At 27.6% G+C, this 16,833-nt stretch overlaps 2 protein-coding genes across 3 annotated transcripts; one reads left to right on the top strand and one right to left on the bottom strand.

The window, feature by feature from the left end:
• Positions 1-10,151: 10,151 nt before the first annotated feature.
• Positions 10,152-12,914, bottom strand: LOC135926479 (rRNA N6-adenosine-methyltransferase ZCCHC4-like). 2 transcript variants are annotated; one of them, XM_065462369.1, is made up of 6 exons: positions 12,626-12,914; positions 12,247-12,583; positions 12,029-12,119; positions 11,721-11,985; positions 11,551-11,672; positions 10,152-10,490 (listed from the first exon to the last, which is right to left on the bottom strand). In XM_065462369.1, the coding sequence occupies exons 1-6, from the start codon at positions 12,875-12,877 to the stop codon at positions 10,235-10,237; spliced, it is 1,323 nt and encodes a 440-aa protein (XP_065318441.1). In that variant the 5' UTR covers positions 12,878-12,914; the 3' UTR covers positions 10,152-10,234. The 2 variants fall into 2 exon arrangements, with proteins under 2 accessions (XP_065318441.1, XP_065318442.1); XM_065462370.1 differs by having other exon boundaries at positions 10,341-10,490; positions 11,538-11,672.
• Positions 12,915-14,282: 1,368 nt separating this feature from the next.
• Positions 14,283-16,719, top strand: LOC135927099 (la-related protein 7 homolog). The gene is made up of 8 exons (XM_065463036.1): positions 14,283-14,327; positions 14,379-14,457; positions 14,500-14,600; positions 14,647-14,766; positions 14,808-15,008; positions 15,054-15,844; positions 15,953-16,097; positions 16,386-16,719. Exons 1-8 carry the CDS (start codon positions 14,295-14,297, stop codon positions 16,596-16,598), a joined length of 1,683 nt encoding a protein of 560 aa, XP_065319108.1. The 5' UTR covers positions 14,283-14,294; the 3' UTR covers positions 16,599-16,719.
• The last annotated feature ends 114 nt before the right edge of the window (positions 16,720-16,833 follow it).

Here is a 16,833-nt window from a genome sequence, read left to right on the forward strand (position 1 = left end):
AAAATTGAACAATTCATTTCCCAATAATCATTTTCAATACTTTTTAACTTTTTTTAGCTTTTAAAGCAAAAACTCATTTGTAATGATTATGTAATATAATAATAATTATAAATTCTTGTAATTAAAAGCAAATTTTGGTTTGGTACAAATTTAGTGCACATCTTATCCTTAAAAATGTCAGAGATTGAGAACAATAATGCCAATAATGTTTTGGATAAAAGTTACAGAAATCACAATCCAAAAATTTTATGGGGTCCTAATTTCTATATCGATTCGGTTATAGTCTATTTGCAATATTCTTGGAGACGCAAAATCAGACCGGCCAAGTTTATAGAGGTTTATTTTTATCGTTTTTAAAAGCTAACGCAATTCGCTAATCGATATAATTATGTCACATACTTTAGTGTTTGTTGGAATATTTCGAGGAAGCGAAGGAAGCTCAAGTGAAAACCAGGCTCGAAGAACACCGGTTCATAATATACCCAGAAAATCCAGAAACCAGGAATCCAAATCGTTCCTGCATCCTTAGCGTGAGTTATATATTCTCGGGACATATAATATTATTCTTTAATAAATTCCTCCCAAAAAATAAGTGTATTCGTTTTTTACATGATAATTTTTCCTTCCCAGCATATGGATAACTCCTGTCGGATAAATTTATTGAAGGAACCCGCTAAGCAATTTACCTGTAAATGGGGAATCGAGGTTGTTTTGAGCGTTATGCTATACACGAGGGACGAATATTTGTTGGTTGTCAGGACGAGCTCTAAAAACACCTTATTTCCGGATTGTTGGAATTTACCCAGTAAGATTGACATTCGTCAATGTCATTATTTCAGATCAGATCGCACGAGAAAGTTTTAAAACTATTATTAAATGTATGTTTAAAGAAAATAGAGCGAATAAAAAATGAAGGAGAAGTATAGATAGTGGGAAGAATCGATGAATCGCGAAAAAGAGTTTTCGAGAAATTTTAGTAGAGCCAATTTGCAGGGCCCGGTTCGGATTTTTTTTTCAAAATTATTTTTTAACCCGACCCCGGTTTTATAATTTTAGGACCGACCCGGTTTTTATAATTTTAGGACCGACCCGGTTTTTATAATTTTAGGACCGACCCGGTTTTTATAATTTTAGGACCGACCCGGGTTTTATAATTTTAGGACCGACCCGGGTTTTATAATTTTAGGACCGACCCGGTTTTTATAATTTTAGGACCGACCCGGTTTTTAAAAAAAAAATATATTATATTTATTTCTGATTTTTATAGCTATAATAATGACGATTTCAAATATTTTGTTATAAAATACATGGTTCGGCCCGGGGTCTTAGTGATGGGCCAGCAGATCTCTGAGCATTATATCAGTGAAATAATAAATACAACATTCACTCAGTATTTAAAATATATCATTCAGTTAAATTTAGAAGGGTCTCTTCCTAGCTGTACTTAGTTTATGACCCAGATTATTATGGCTAGACTCTATTGGTTAAGACCTTACATTTATATTATTTTATGTATTATAAATATATTGTAATTTATACTTTGATAATCATTTTTTAATGTTTCTTTAGGTCAAAAACTACCTATAGGAATAGCGGTAATTTCGATATTGACATGAGCGCCATCTTTTAACTATTTTTATAAATAAAATATAAAAAGATAAGGGAAGCCGGATTTCAAATTTTGCTCTATATGATTGGCTACTATAATGATTGGCCCACGTGTGATACGTGGATCACGTGTTTGTGGGAAGTAAAATTGAACTTATATATATGTATGAATGCGATGCCAATTTAAAATCGTTGACAGTAAATTAAATATAATTCGGAAACCGGTTAAAAAAGGGGATAAAAATTAGAACATAATTTCATTTTATTATATCATTGGCTGAGAATTATAGTGTTCTATATCCACCTATTAGCTAAATACGTCTTATTTTTTTTTTAATAAATAAATTTTTCAGTACATCGTATTCTTATACATCCACGATAAAAATTTTAAAATATGATCCCATAATTATATTTATTTTATCTTCTAAAAAATACAAAAAAAAAATCCAATTTTTTAAAAAAAATTCTCTCCTCAATAATTTTAAAAAAAAAATGGATTAAGAAAGAAAGAAAGAAAGAAAGAAAGAAAGAAAGAAAGAAAGAAAGAAAGAAAGAAAGAAAGAAAGAAAGAAAGAAAGAAAGAAAGAAAGAAAGAAAGAAAGAAAGAAAGAAAGAAAGAAAGAAAGAAAGAAAGAAAGAAAGAAAGAAAGAAAGAAAGAAAGAAAGAAAGAAAGAAAGAAAGAAAGAAAGAAAGAAAGAAAGAAAGAAAGAAAGAAAGAAAGAAAGAAAATTTAAAAAAAAGGAAAAGAAAGAAGTAAATCAACTTTTATTTCATAAAATAGGCCGTGGATGTTAAAGAGAACTTAGACGCAATTGGGAAGGGGAATCATTTTCTCAACATATTCCTCGTGATCAAAATCCCTATTGCTCATCAGGATATTACGCGCGAAGTAAATAATGATTATTGCTTAATTTTTAAAAGATGAAAAAATAGGGAATTTAAGCTCCTTCCAACTTTCTTTCATGAAATGTTAAATAACTTAAAAATAAAAAAAAAATTTCCCAACTATTATGAGAAGATCTCATTTTAATTTTAACGATCCTAATTTAAAAAATAAGTAATCTTTGTTTAAATGCGTTGAAATCGGCCAAAAATTGAAGTTGCTAAAATTTAAAGTTTTTTTTTACCATATGATTTTAAGTTATCAATGTGAAAATATCCCTAAGGAGAGGGGAGATTTTTTTTAAATACATTAGGAAAAAATTTTAAAACGAAGTTTGTAGGTTATAAATAATTTCGCCCCCCCCCCTCTCTAACCCACCATAGCTACTGAGAATGTCAGTATACTAAAGATATTCATTAGCAGAGAAATCCATCTCACAATATCAGGTATATATTGAAAAAAGAATACTATTCTTCATATAAAACACTTTAGATATTGTTTCCTTTTTAACCTTTTTTTTAAATAGAGTAATCTAAACATGCAAGAAGTAACTATATGTTCATGGTTTTCCAAAAAATTTCTGGAGACACTGATAAACAACGAATCAGACATAACCGACATAAGCCAACCGCCTAAAAGCATCGAGTAGTATGTGATTTTATGCCTCATTTTTATACAAAAAAATATATAACTTTTCGTGATATAGGAGGGTGATTAAATTTTAAATACAACAACACATAGAATTTATTTAAAACATATGTTATCCAATTCTTTCAAAGAATTTATTAAATCTTAAATAAATTTTTTACTTATATAAATTAAGATTTTCTCGGAGTTTCGAATCTCGAATAAAAGGGTTTCCGGTTTTAATTTTTTTTTTTTTTCTTAAAAAAAAAATAAGACATTTCTAGTTTCTAATTCTTAAAACTTTTTTTACTAATATGGTTCTTAATATGGATCCCGTTTCGAGGGATCTAGATCCTGTTAATTGTCGCTTCCAAACTGTTAAAAATATATGAAGCATAAAATATATTATCAAAATGAATTATATTGAAGAACCATGAACAATATAGCCCATGGCACCCTAGACGCTATAATTCATGGGATCGACGTATGTCCTTCTCTAATTCCAGCTGTAAAAGCGCACTTAGTTTTGTTTTACCAAATAATAGATCAACCCTTAACGCTCAAGGGAAATTTATCTATTGTACTAATTTTCCATTTTTACCATAATCAATTCATATTATTTTAATATCAAATTTTCCCTAAAATGACACAAATTCTATATGACTTAATTATAAATTGTATCAAATCTCTAGCGACATCTCATATTTTTTAATAAACGATTGATTTTTTTGTAAAAATGATATTAATTTTCGTTTCTAAATTATTTCTTATTCTGACAATTATAAGTTTTTCTTCAAACCATCTACCAAAAACCGGTTGAAGCACTAAAATACACTTTAAAAAAACCCCAATATTATGTGGCTAATCTCATTAGGTATGAAATATTAGTTTTTTTATTTGCCTTGTATATATAACCATATTAGTTATATCTTTTTATGGTTGTTAAAAATTATTTGAAAAATTAATAAGACACTTAAATGTTAAAACAAACCAGATATTTTATAACTTTAATATTATATGCAACATGATGATAATTTTTTTAAAAAATTTATTTTTACCGATAATATTTTTTTTTCTCTTTTAAATCTCCTTCTAAACAAATTAAAGCGTTAAAATGTACCAATTAAGCACAATGACTTGGTATACTTTTAAGAATTAGTATTTCTAAAACTTAGCTAAATTCACTCTTACTTACTATTTATCACTAGATCATACTTATATCATCAACATATATTAAACAAATTTGAAGAGGACAAATATTTATATATAGAGGACGAATATTTATTTAAAAAATTTATTTCCCTTGTGGAGTGCAATTAAGCACTCCGATGCATCGGAAGGTAGTCAAGCGTGACTTCATAGTTTTCATTTTGTTTGTAGCTTGGTTTTTTGGGGGTGCCTAAAATTGATTGTAGAATTAATAAGTCTCCTCTAATAAGCATAATATGTCAGCGCAAACCAAATATTTAATTCTAATGTACCATTCTGGTATGAAGCCAATTTTATCTTATTTTGCTATTAACCTTTACACGGATTAAAATCGTATATTAATTAAACATTGATAGAATTATTATGAGTAAATGCTTTCAGCCACTTTTTTGATCCTCAAGGTTGAACAAAAATTTTGTTGCTAATAATATTTTTCATTTTTGTAGCTAAAGAATCGAAATGGACAAGATTTTTGAAACAGTGCTTCTAATTATTCATCCAAAGTTAATGGCGTTTGATATAATATAATATTCAGAAAGCAAAATAAAAAAAAATTATAACCACAGGAAAATCAAACATATCCAATGAACATTTTTTTCGTCCCATCATAATCGGAAGAAAGTCGTGATAAACGTGACAGGTCCAAAAATATGAGTTTGAGGGGGGGGGGGGGGGAAGCCCAAAAATTTTGTTCGTAACACATCCCCTTCGGATAAATCCTGGCTATACCATTGAATGTAGGAATATTTTTGTTAGAACCTCTTCCAGTTCCGACTTACGGTGTTCTGGTTCCCAGATTTATCCCTGCCTAGAGGACGGGCCATTCTAAACTGACTGTCTCTGTATATTTTGTATATTTCATTTATTTATTTTTTTAAAATATATATGTATGTATATATAAAGAGGAATCATCACGAAATTAGATGGAACAAAACAAGAGTTTCTCATAAAACCCTCGGTATTTTTGGATGATAGGAAGAAAGGAAAAGACGAAAAAAAGGCCAAATTTACGCAAAGCTTTTTCTACGCTATCAATAAAATGCTCTCCGACATTTACAGACCTCAAAGTGTATCCCAATAAAAAAACAAATGATTAAACTCATTTTATATTAGAAAAGCGTAAAAGAATATTTTATATATATATATATATATATATATTACTTACACGGGGGAAATGTACAAAATAAAATAATGGCCATATTCGTGGAGGTATTTCATGATCAAATTGTAGGAAATTTGTGGGATGGATTAGTAATTCTACACATATACTAGAATAGATTATAGGTCCAAAAAAATCAGATTTTTTTTTAAAACAATAATTTTTCTAGACAAAATATTATGCTACTTTCCAGCTATTTAATAATTTATTTTTTGTTATTCTTTTATATAAATCTTGGTTAGCGGGTTAATATGTTCCGCGACGTATAGCATGCTTACCCTTATATTTCAAATAATTTTTTGTAATTACACATATTGGCTAAGTTGAAATCTATTTATTTTTAGTTTAAATCTCGTAAGTTCTTTAAGATTAACTTCAAGTGTGTAACCCATTCCATTCGACTTAATCTCTAGGTTTGAAGCTTAGTTTATATAGTTTGATTTAAAGTTTAAGTTTTTCTTTCTCTAAGTAGAATTCAATTCCCCCTTTTTTTTGGCTTAAGGGCGAGGTTGATAGGGTGTTTGATATAATGTCGAAGCCCCGTTTTTTTTTTGTTTAACCCTGAAAGTTTTCTCAAATATGATGCCGTTATTTTTAATAAATGCGCGAAAATTTTTTTATAGCCACAGACATATGAAAAAAAGTATCTTAATATATTCGTGGTGGTTTAATTTTATATGATCAACTCCTTTTAGAAGAATAGTGTTGTTAAACGGCTCGTTTTGAGCCGATTTTTAAAAACGGCTAACTCGGTATTTTATATAGAAAAATATTACGCAACCCTGGAAATTTTGTTCATAGAAGTAGTAAAGGTCTAGACATATAGTATCGAAATTTCGAGGCCTAATCAATATTTTTCTGGCGAAAATATTGAGTTAGCCGTTCTTAAGGCTCAAAACGAGCAGTTTAACAACATTAAAGAAGATATAAAGGTTGAAAGGTTGTTTTATATTTGCATTACCGAGATCGAAAGTTAACTTTGAGTTTGATTCTAATCTTTCATTTATTGATAACCTAAATTGAAGCGCCATTTATACGATGTTATAGCACATCTATTTTTTTTAAGTTTAACTTAGCGGTTGAAAATGCAAATTTAGTTATCACCAGCTACCATGAAATTTATCCTCGGTCTTAGAGGCTTTAAATATGGTTCATCAATATAGGGTAAGATAATCGTACCCTGGTAATGTTGTCAGAGGAAAATTCCTTCTCTTTATTTATATCAAGATATAGAAAGAATCAGTAACGTGACTACGGGAGGAGCATATGGCCTCAAGCAACCCCCTTTATAAATACCCATAAAAAGCGACCACTTTTTAAAAGGGTGGGTATTTTCTTCTTAGAAACTTTAAAAAAAATAATTTATGGGCCCCCTGAGATTGTAAAGGATATTGGTGCCTGCCAGTGCTTTGAGATTTCTCAAAGTAAATTTTTAAAAAATTTCTAAACTTGAATATATTTGTCGAAGATATCCATAAATGAGTTTTTTATATAAACCCAACCCCAACTTTAAAGATAATAAGTATTTTTTTAAAAAAAACACTTTAGATTTATTTATCATTTATTATATATTTTAGTCTAGGTTAGTGTAAGATTCATATTCATTGTCTCTAACCCCAATAACCAAGGTAAACAAGGAGAGTACATCAAAATGAAATAGGAGTATATCTCATGGGGGTGCATCACTCCTCACTATAGTAATTCGAGGAATATATTACGTCGCTCCTTAGTTTATCAAAATAATCTAATTACAAGTAATCAGTCTTCAACAACGATTCCATTATAGTAAATTAGTAATCAGTCTTCAACAACGATTCCATTATAGTAAATTATATTATAGCAGTAAAAAAAAAGACGCATTATAAACATCCTGTGTTTTATAATCATTGAATAAATTTATTCTTAAGTGGAACGTGCTTGAAACACGATAAAAAGGGGGGTTCATCCGGTACCAAGTAAAGCGTATTTGAACGCGTGTACATCGCGTATTTGTAGCTACCATGGGAGTTTCTTTGCAAAAAAATTTTTTACCTCATTCGTGATCCGAGTAAAACCTAAATTTAATACCTGATATAATAAACGATAATTATATATGTATATGTCGTCAATTTATTAATCAGCGCCCAAAATTTTATTTATGCGTTAAGACCCATTTTTAATATATTCACCGTAACCCGACATCAATATAGCCTTTAATCCTATCACCCTTTCGAAGAGGTTATTTTCAAAATGTCTGTCTTGATATGAGATCGAAAGTTGTACCGTTTCTCAAGCAAGGCATCTAACCTTTGCGCCACGCATAACTCTAAAACAATGATCTTTTATAGTGTTGTTAAAAAGACTCAGTCTCTAGTCGTTAGTCGACTTATTCAAGTCGACTCGAGTCGTAAACTCATGTCTATATACTTGAGTCGACTATAGGACGAATAGTTCTATGAACTAGTAGAATCAACTAGAGGACGAATATTTCAAATTAGTCATATCTAACATTATAGACACATATTTTAAAAAATCCCAATAACGTTTGATGATAATTATCACAACTCATTACCTTAATTATTCACACACCTCCTCCCCTTCAAAATGTAATCAAAACAACTAGTTTTTTTCTTCACTCAATAACAGACGTAAATGTATTTTAAACCCCCCCCCCCCCAAGGCAAAAAATGCAGATGCCGGATTTTCAAATATTAATGTTTATATTAATTTATATTTGTTAATATTTATCCTATCTCATATTAAATGTATATTTATTTATCACATTAATCTATTAGTTATTTATCAATTAATTTCGATTTCAAGTTTTCATTGGCTTAATATTTACCTATTATTTTCAAATTTCTAGTGGCGTATTATTTTTCTACCATTTTCATATTTCTAGTCAAATAATAATTTTTATGAAACTCCTTGTCCAACAGGGAGAAAGAAAGTGCAAGCTCCAACGAGATGGACTCTCCGCCATCAAGCAGTAACAGCTTTTATATAGTTGAAGAACCGATTATTAATGCTATTACTGAAATATCACAATGGCCTGAAAGAAATATTTCCTCAGAAGCAAGAAAATTATTGGATTTAATACTTATTTCAATTTTTTTTCTCATTAGAATGTATTATTTAATTATACAACTATTTTATGTAATACTTTTCAAAAATATGACATTGACTTGATTAAGATGAGAATAGCCAAGAGCATTTTATTAGAACTCAAGGATTTTAGGGCTAATGTTGATGAAGAATTTCAATTTTATATGTTATCGTTGAGTCAAAAGGAGAGCTATACCTGTTTAATATTTGTCTCACTCGATTTGCAGCAAGGCAAGCTCATCGTCAAAACATTAGTATAGGATCAGTAGAAAAGTATTATAAAACTATTATCCAAATAAATGAATGGTTTTTAATTTATCATGCAGCACTTACCAATCTGCAGATATTACTTCCACAAAAGCCTTCCCAATCTTTTTCAGATGGTGATAGAAGAAAAATAATATTTGTTTGATGCCTTATTAACTGAATAACTATGTTTAAAAGATTAACTAAGATATAGTCTCAAAAAATGCTATGGATGATTTGTATAATTTTAAACACATTTTAGATTTTATTCCCAATGTATTAAAATGATTATATATATATATATTAGCAACTCTTCCCATTAGTAAACTAATGAGAGAATATTCTCTTTTTTAAGAAGAATAACAGCCCTGCAGAGATACAATTTGCAGGGCATGGCCTGGATTTTTTTCAAAATTTATTTTCGGCCCGGCCCGGGTTTTTTTTTAAAGAAATTATATTTATTTTTGATTTTTATAGCTAATTTAAAATATTTGGTTTTAAAATATATAGCCGAGCCCGGATAATAATTTTTTAAAATATTTCGGGCCTTGCCTGGGTGTATTTAAAAAATTAAAATACGATCCAACCCGGGAACCGGGCCTGCAGTTCTCTGAAATCATACCTAAGAAGTACAACTTCTGAAAGTGGATTGAATGGTTTGGATCTTTGCCAAGCAAGGATGAGTAATTGAAAAATTAGCTCAATCCCAACAAAGATTGGATTTTACATTGTATAATACAAAATACAATCATTCCTAAGAAACTTTTTGTATATTAATATTTATAATTCTAACATTAATTTTTTTTACTTTATATATAAATTTTAAAGGCTCAAAAATTTCAAATTTCTATTTTGGGTCATTTAAGTGATTCATATGGTGGTTATATTCACTTTATATTTTTTAATTCACATTTATTTTATAGTTTTTTATACGCCGGTTTATATATATAATTTTTTTATAATTCATATAATTTAAAATTGTGTATTAGAACTAGTTATTAGTCCTAATAAATTTATGCTTGATATTTTTAAATAACAATAATATTTCTTTAAAAAATTTATTATCCCCCCCCAGACCAAATTCCTGCGTACACGCCTGTCAGTCATTTACCAATTTCTCCACTGATCATAAAACTACCTACATAGTCTTCCAACAAAATTTATTATAATAAAATTGGGAACAAAAGTGGATCTTACATCTCAACATGAGTTGGATGAATGAAGTAGAAAAATCAATGCAAAATCCCTGAATGTCAAATAATTTTTCTAGCAGATTTATTAAATACGTATTTTATGATTGTCAATCATTTTTAGATTGAAATTTGAAAAAATTACAATGAACAAATAATTATTCAGACATTACACATTATTATACAAAAATTGTTTTTTTTTAACAAATTAACAAAAAAAAATGTGGTCAGTTTATTCGATATAATCTTGGCTTTTTGTTTTTCTGAGAGTCGATGTTTTTTAAAGGACAGCAGGTCGAGACAGGAGGGTGACATTTGTCGCAAGCGGCACAATGAACGAAACTAGGTTTAACGCAAGTGTCGCAAGATGGAGCATGGCAATGTTTGTATTGTTTGGTGGAGCTGATATTAATGGGACAAGTTCGGCATATTTGACAATGCCAGGTGGCCCTGCACACCATCTTGTTACATTTATCGCAGATTCTGTTTTTTTATAAAAAATAATTAAAAATGGTAGTCGCGGTTTAATTTAGTTGGTGAGTCAGACCCACCCCAAAAAATATTAATGTAAAGATTTTCTACTCTTCCCTTGATGCCTAATCAAATATATTTTCAAAATTATATAAAATGAGTTATTTTTTAATGTGGGAAATATTTAATATTTCCATTTTCATCTTATATATAAAAATTATCCAAATTATCAAAAATATTGCCATAACAATTAAAATAGAAAATAAAATAAATATTTTTCCACTCCATGGGTTCTTTAAAATAAAATCAGGCAGCCGACCACAAAAGGCAGGGCCTAAATTTAAAAATATATTGGCTATCAGACTTTGGGGCCCTCTTGGGCCAAATTTTTCTAATTTTATAGGTTTTTTATTATCCTAAAATATTCCAGAATTGGAACTCTTTAGTATGTTTATTAATGCTAGTTTTGTTTTGACTATAATTAAAGCTTTTAAAATAATGGCTCTAATTGCATTGAAGGAGAAAAAAAATCTGAACTAGAGGAAAGGTTAATTAATTTAGACGGTTGAGAAATTGGGGATAATCGTGTCACTTTCTATTAGAAAAATGAATATTTTTTTTTGAGTTATGGTAATCCAAGATTTTTGATCAAATTTTACCCAGAATTACAGATCTTTAATGTTAATCCTCAAAGATTTTTGCTCGGCAAAAAATCTTAATAAAAATTTTTATTAAACTGTTTAATTAATATTCTTCATGTTTAATGTGGGAGAGATTTGTCCAAGATCACAATCCTTGTTCCCCCCAAAAAAACAGAATGGGATTAGCTTAGTTGGCTTTATAAGTTTAAATAATAGAATGAATAATGTAATATTGTAGTTATGACATTCAAAAAAAAATTTTCAGTGCAATCATTTAATCTAATATACTATAGTAGATAAAGGGAAAAGCATAATAATTTAATTATAATTTTGTAAAAAAATTAAAAATCAAACCAGAACCCCAAAGTCCTCAACTAGTATATAAATTTCAAAATATTTAGGATCAGATAAAGATTACTAAAAAATAAAACTTGTAGTTGAGTAAAAGGTCAGGAGTTAGAGATATTTCAGATAAAGGTATAGATGTAAATAGACGGATTGGTGATTTAAGTATGTCATTCATTCCATTCTTTTTGTGATTGTCATATGTTACCTATAATGGTGAATTAATTAAATTAATACATTTTTTTTTAAAATTAACTTTAAACTCCAGCATTTCCAGGTTTTTCATATATTTTGATATATAATTTTTCATGTAATATGGGTTTGCCAATAGAATATGCATGTCATTCCCCATTGAAGTATAATTGTTTGTAAGTATAACTTTTTTTGCATTTTTTATAATAAAGTCTAAAGAATTAGCAAGAACTTCTATTAATACACCAAAAGGTGGGTCCATTATTATTAATAAAGGGTCATCATTTTTTATGTTGCAGTTATTCATTAAAAAATTTTCATAATAAACTCTAATCGCATTTTAAACATGTTACAAATTATTATTAAATTTACCTTCCTTTTGGATTGAAGAAATGATTATTGCAAAAATTATAGTGAGCAAAATGGTTTGCATTCCAAAAATAGGTCAACCTTGGATCAATATCTAATAAGAATAAAGAGATATTTAGTTTTTTTCGAACATTGTATAAATGCTCAAACATTTTTGGAACTCCTACACATAAAATCTAACAAATTAAATTTGATAAATAATAAAACTACTTTTTTAAAACCTATTTTATTTATAATATGTTCAATAAATTTGATTGTTTCTTGAGAAAAATGATATTGAGCTTCTTTTTTGTCTTGTTGAATGGGTATCAAAGTTGATATCGATTTATTATCATTTATTTTAGTTTCATTTATTGTACATGTTGGTTTAGTAACATGTTTAATATGAATATTTTGATCATGCCCAATTATAATGTTACATGTATTACATATTTTATAAGCTTTAGATCCATTTTTTAACATATTTTGATATAATTTAAACCTTTTATTATGTGGAATGCCTAATTTTTTAAAAGTTCTGTAGTCATCAAGCCAACGGCCTTTATATTGATTTGAGATCTTAAATAAACTATAATATATATTTATATTATTTGAAGCAACTTTATCTGTAGACCACTTAAAAAAGGCACACTCTTTTCTACTTCTATAAGCGGAGCATGAATAAAAATATTTTTCTTCCCCATCACTTTTCCTAAGAAATTTCAAAGTTGGACCGTGAGAGCAATATAATTCATCGTTTTGATCGAATGTTGCCTCAACTACGTTTGATTGTTTCATTTTTTGTGCAAAAAGGGTAGGATAGCTTACCCCCTCAGGGTGTGAATATAAATAAAATGATTGATAATTGCCCATTGTGTAGATAAATAGTATTTATAAATTTGATATTTACCTAAATATCAAAGAATAAATGATTTTTATCCATTTAGTAATAAATTTTGAAGTGGTTAAATGGCATCTATAGCGAATAAAATATATTTACCTACTTATTAATCAAATTTGCTTCCTTGGTGATAAGATTGTGCCCTCAGTTAGTAAAAAAAATAAATATAAGAAAAATTATATTCAATTTCTTGCTGATAATATATACCCCTAAAATATTAAATAGAATGAATATATTAAAAATGAAAGTAGCTAAATAACAATATTTACTCCCTCAGTGAGTTAATTAAATAAATATAGAAAAAATAATATTAGATTCCTTGGTGATAATATACCCCCTCTGTGAGTAGAACTTTCATAGATATTTTTCAATACTTCTAATATTAACAATTATAATTGGTTCATAATAATAGAAATCTATATTAAATATTTTAAAATATACTATATCCATAATCTGAATTTAATACTTTCTAGCCTATAATAATTTTTTTTAAATTAAAATTCTATTATTATTATTATCACCAACACGAAAACTAAAAATTTAAAGTAATATCTCTGTCTGTACTATCCTTTGCAAATATTAAATAAAATAATGAGTGGATCTAAGGGAATATGTGACCAACTTTTTTCTTAATAAAATATTTTAAAATAAACTAATGATCTTTTTTAACCTGTATATATAATGTTACGAATGTGTTATTTATTTCGAATATGTTTATTATCGTTAATATGTTTTAATCAATCAATTTACTTTTTTGTTATTTTTATTGTTTTTACATTTCCTTATTATTCAAATGTTCTAATTAATGTAATACCATATATATCATCACAATCTGATAAAAATTATCATTGTTATATATTTCTTCTATTTGAAATAAACAATTATTTTAGCACTTTTACACAAATCATCAAATAGGATCAACTTAATTCTTAGTAAATCATATATATGAATCAGGTGTAGGGCCATTTTGTTGTATTTATATCGATTAAATGGGGAACGGAGGATTCCAGATTCATATATCAAAATATAGAAAAAGAATCGTCGTATATCGAATGAAATATATTTTAAAAAAAATACTGCTCAAATAACCAAGAATAGAATTTTTTCTAAAATTATTTCCATCCATATTTATTTTAATTTGTATAGATATCGGTGGTATTAAATTTGTGATATTAATATAATCATAATAATGAATATATTTATATTTGTTATTTTAAATATCTATTTATAATATATTGTATTTTTGAAAATATACAAAAGATTACTGTTCTTATCATAATTATATTTTTTTTTGGCTTCCTAGCTGATTATAAATATCTGTCATCATATTTTACACGATGAGTTAAATGTTATTAACATATGTAATTTGAATTTTTTTTAAAGAGTTTTATGCCTGTCAATATTAAAAAACTAAAAAATCAAGTTAAAAATAATATATTGTATTAATATTTCATATATTATGTCATATTATAGATTGAATTTTATTTTAGTGAAACAAATTTAAGACGTGACAAATATTTAAGAAATCTTTTAGGACCTTCATTAAATAATAGTTTGTTTACCTTTAATATATATTAACTTTATATACTTATAGGCATCAATATCTCAGAGTTACTAAACTTTAACAAAGTTACCAATCTTACTAAGAATATACAAGATGTTATTAGAGCCATAATTAGATCAAATAAATTTGAGGTATATAGTTTACTTACAATCCTTTTTATATACATTCATAATTTAGTTAAATGATGATAAAACATATTTTAAATTACATCCAGACTTTTTGTTAAACAAGGGAATATATTTATCTGATAAGCTTAATATAAAATCCTATGATGAAGATCTAAGAACAATATTTATAGTATTTAACTCTATTTGATTTAGTTACTATATGTATTTTAGAGAACTTTTGCTAGCTCAAAAATTATAGATATCGATTTGATTAAAGATTGGTTTTCTTATTTTGGCACTGTTCTATATGTTAAAATCATTAAAAAAGAAAATATTAATGATTCATTTGATATTAAGAAAATAAATACAAATGATATAAAACATGCTTATATTATATTTGAATCCGATATATCAATCAAACAACTATTAAAAGTAAATAATATAGAATATTAGTGATATATCATTTATAAATTTCAGTTTAAAAAAGATGGGGTTTATGAATTTAAAAGAAAAACTCATGATATAAAAGACCAGACACATAAACCTCAATTATCAAATAATATAAATCAAGATATAAAATCTGAAAATGACGATCAATTTAAGTCTAGTAATACCAAAAGAAATAACTTAAGCCAAGAAGTTAATGTCACCGAAGATTTTATCTCCAAGGCCATTAATTCATATACTCATTCTGAAAAATTATTAACTTTGTCAGTTAAAAGACAAAGACATGATTGCCCTGAATATGACAATTCAATTCATAACCAAAAAGAATATTTCAAGAAGGATTATGTTCAAATCAATAAAAAGGCTAGGTTAACAATGAACAACAAGGAATTCAAATTTGGAACAAATTATCAAATAAATAATCACATCAACCATCTTAAAAAGCCTTTACCAATAAACAGCCCAAAACCCAATTCAAAAAGCAATGTTAATCTAAATCATTCGAATGTGGTAGATTCTCAAAATCACTATTATAAGCACAGAAGAAAGAAGCCTAGACTTTACGACAAAGAAATGTATCACGAAGAGCAAGGACATCATGCTAACCTTTTAGATCAAAACTTTAATAAAGTGCATCAGATATATAGTCCAAAAGGTAGAACGAACAAAGAAAACCCCATTTACGAAGCGACACACAATATTGCTGACATAAATGAGCCTATCAAATTAACAAAACATCGCAACAGGCATCATTCTAAAAAGATGGGCAAAAATATAAAAGAGGCGTTAGAAACGATAAAATCGCTTGACATCTTGACAAAGTTTTATCTTAATGATAATAAATATATAATTTTTTGTTTTATTTAGTTGTATCTATTTATAATAAATTTTAAACAAATGTTTGTAAAAAAAAAATATCACTTATTAAGAACTCAATGGCTCAAAAATATTCGAAAAAGTAAGTACACAAATCCCTTAGAATTCCATAAGCGAAATTTAAGCTCAAAAAATTGTCACATTCTTCTCTTCCACACCAACAGCCAACGTAAAATATTATGTTCCCAAGAATTGGATGTACGTTTTTCCTTCTTTATATTTATAATTACATAATGTATTTTTAAACTATTAATTATTATTTATCTTAACATTGTCATCTTTGCATAAAGATATTAGAGACTAAATTTGCTTCGGACATACCTTTATGAGTTTAAAAAAATAATATTTTTATCATTTTTAAGCATATTTAAGTTAAATTTTTGGCTAAATAAATTTATGGGTAGCATCGCGAACAAATATATTATTTAATCTAAAAATGACACTATTTTAAATTATATATACTTATATTTTTTTTTCTGTAATAAGCAACAATTAACACTTTTGGGCCTTCAAAACTTCAAGGTGTACTTATTCAAAGACGCGTCCCGTTCCTCTCCTATATCTTCCCTAGGACTCACGGTGGAGCAATCAGTTTTCCAGGGTTACGTAATGCTCAAGGATAAGGCCGAATTAGATAAAATTACGAGCGCTCATTGGTCGGACTTGGTTTTTACGCTCACCAATCCCGGAGACCCGTAAAAGTCTAATCCAAAAATGATTGATGATCGATTGGTTGATTTATAGGATATACGAGTCTATATCGCCCAATGTGCAAGCAAGCAAGCATGGAATGCATAGGGGTGGGGGGGGGGTATAACTTATGCAATTATAAATACCTTAATTTTTTTTAATCCTGACCTGTTTATGGTTTTAAATCGAAATTTAATATTTATATTTTAACTTGTTCAAGAACCCAAAAATTCCATTAGCTCTT

This window comes from Gordionus sp. m RMFG-2023, chromosome 3 (genome assembly GCF_954871325.1).
Source record: "Gordionus sp. m RMFG-2023 chromosome 3, tfGorSpeb1-WG-v2, whole genome shotgun sequence".
Lineage (NCBI taxonomy): Eukaryota > Metazoa > Nematomorpha > Gordioida > Chordodea > Parachordodidae > Gordionus > Gordionus sp. m RMFG-2023.

Bases quoted from the DNA above. Each gene is read 5' to 3' on its own strand.
- LOC135926479 (XM_065462369.1), bottom strand. From the start codon at position 12,877: ATGGGCAATTATCAATCATTTTATTTATATTCACACCCTGAGGGGGTA. The intron at 11,673-11,720 runs GTTAATTTTAAA...TCACCATTATAG, and splicing joins TGGAAATGCTGGAGTTTAAA to GTAACATATGACAATCACAA. The intron at 10,491-11,550 runs GTTTTATTTTTT...ATAAAAAAACAG, and splicing joins GACCTTTTACTCAACTACAA to AATCTGCGATAAATGTAACA.
- LOC135927099 (XM_065463036.1), top strand. From the start codon at position 14,295: ATGCCTGTCAATATTAAAAAACTAAAAAATCAA. The intron at 14,328-14,378 runs GTTAAAAATAAT...GTCATATTATAG, and splicing joins TTAAAAAACTAAAAAATCAA to ATTGAATTTTATTTTAGTGA. The intron at 14,458-14,499 runs GTTTGTTTACCT...ATATACTTATAG, and splicing joins AGGACCTTCATTAAATAATA to GCATCAATATCTCAGAGTTA.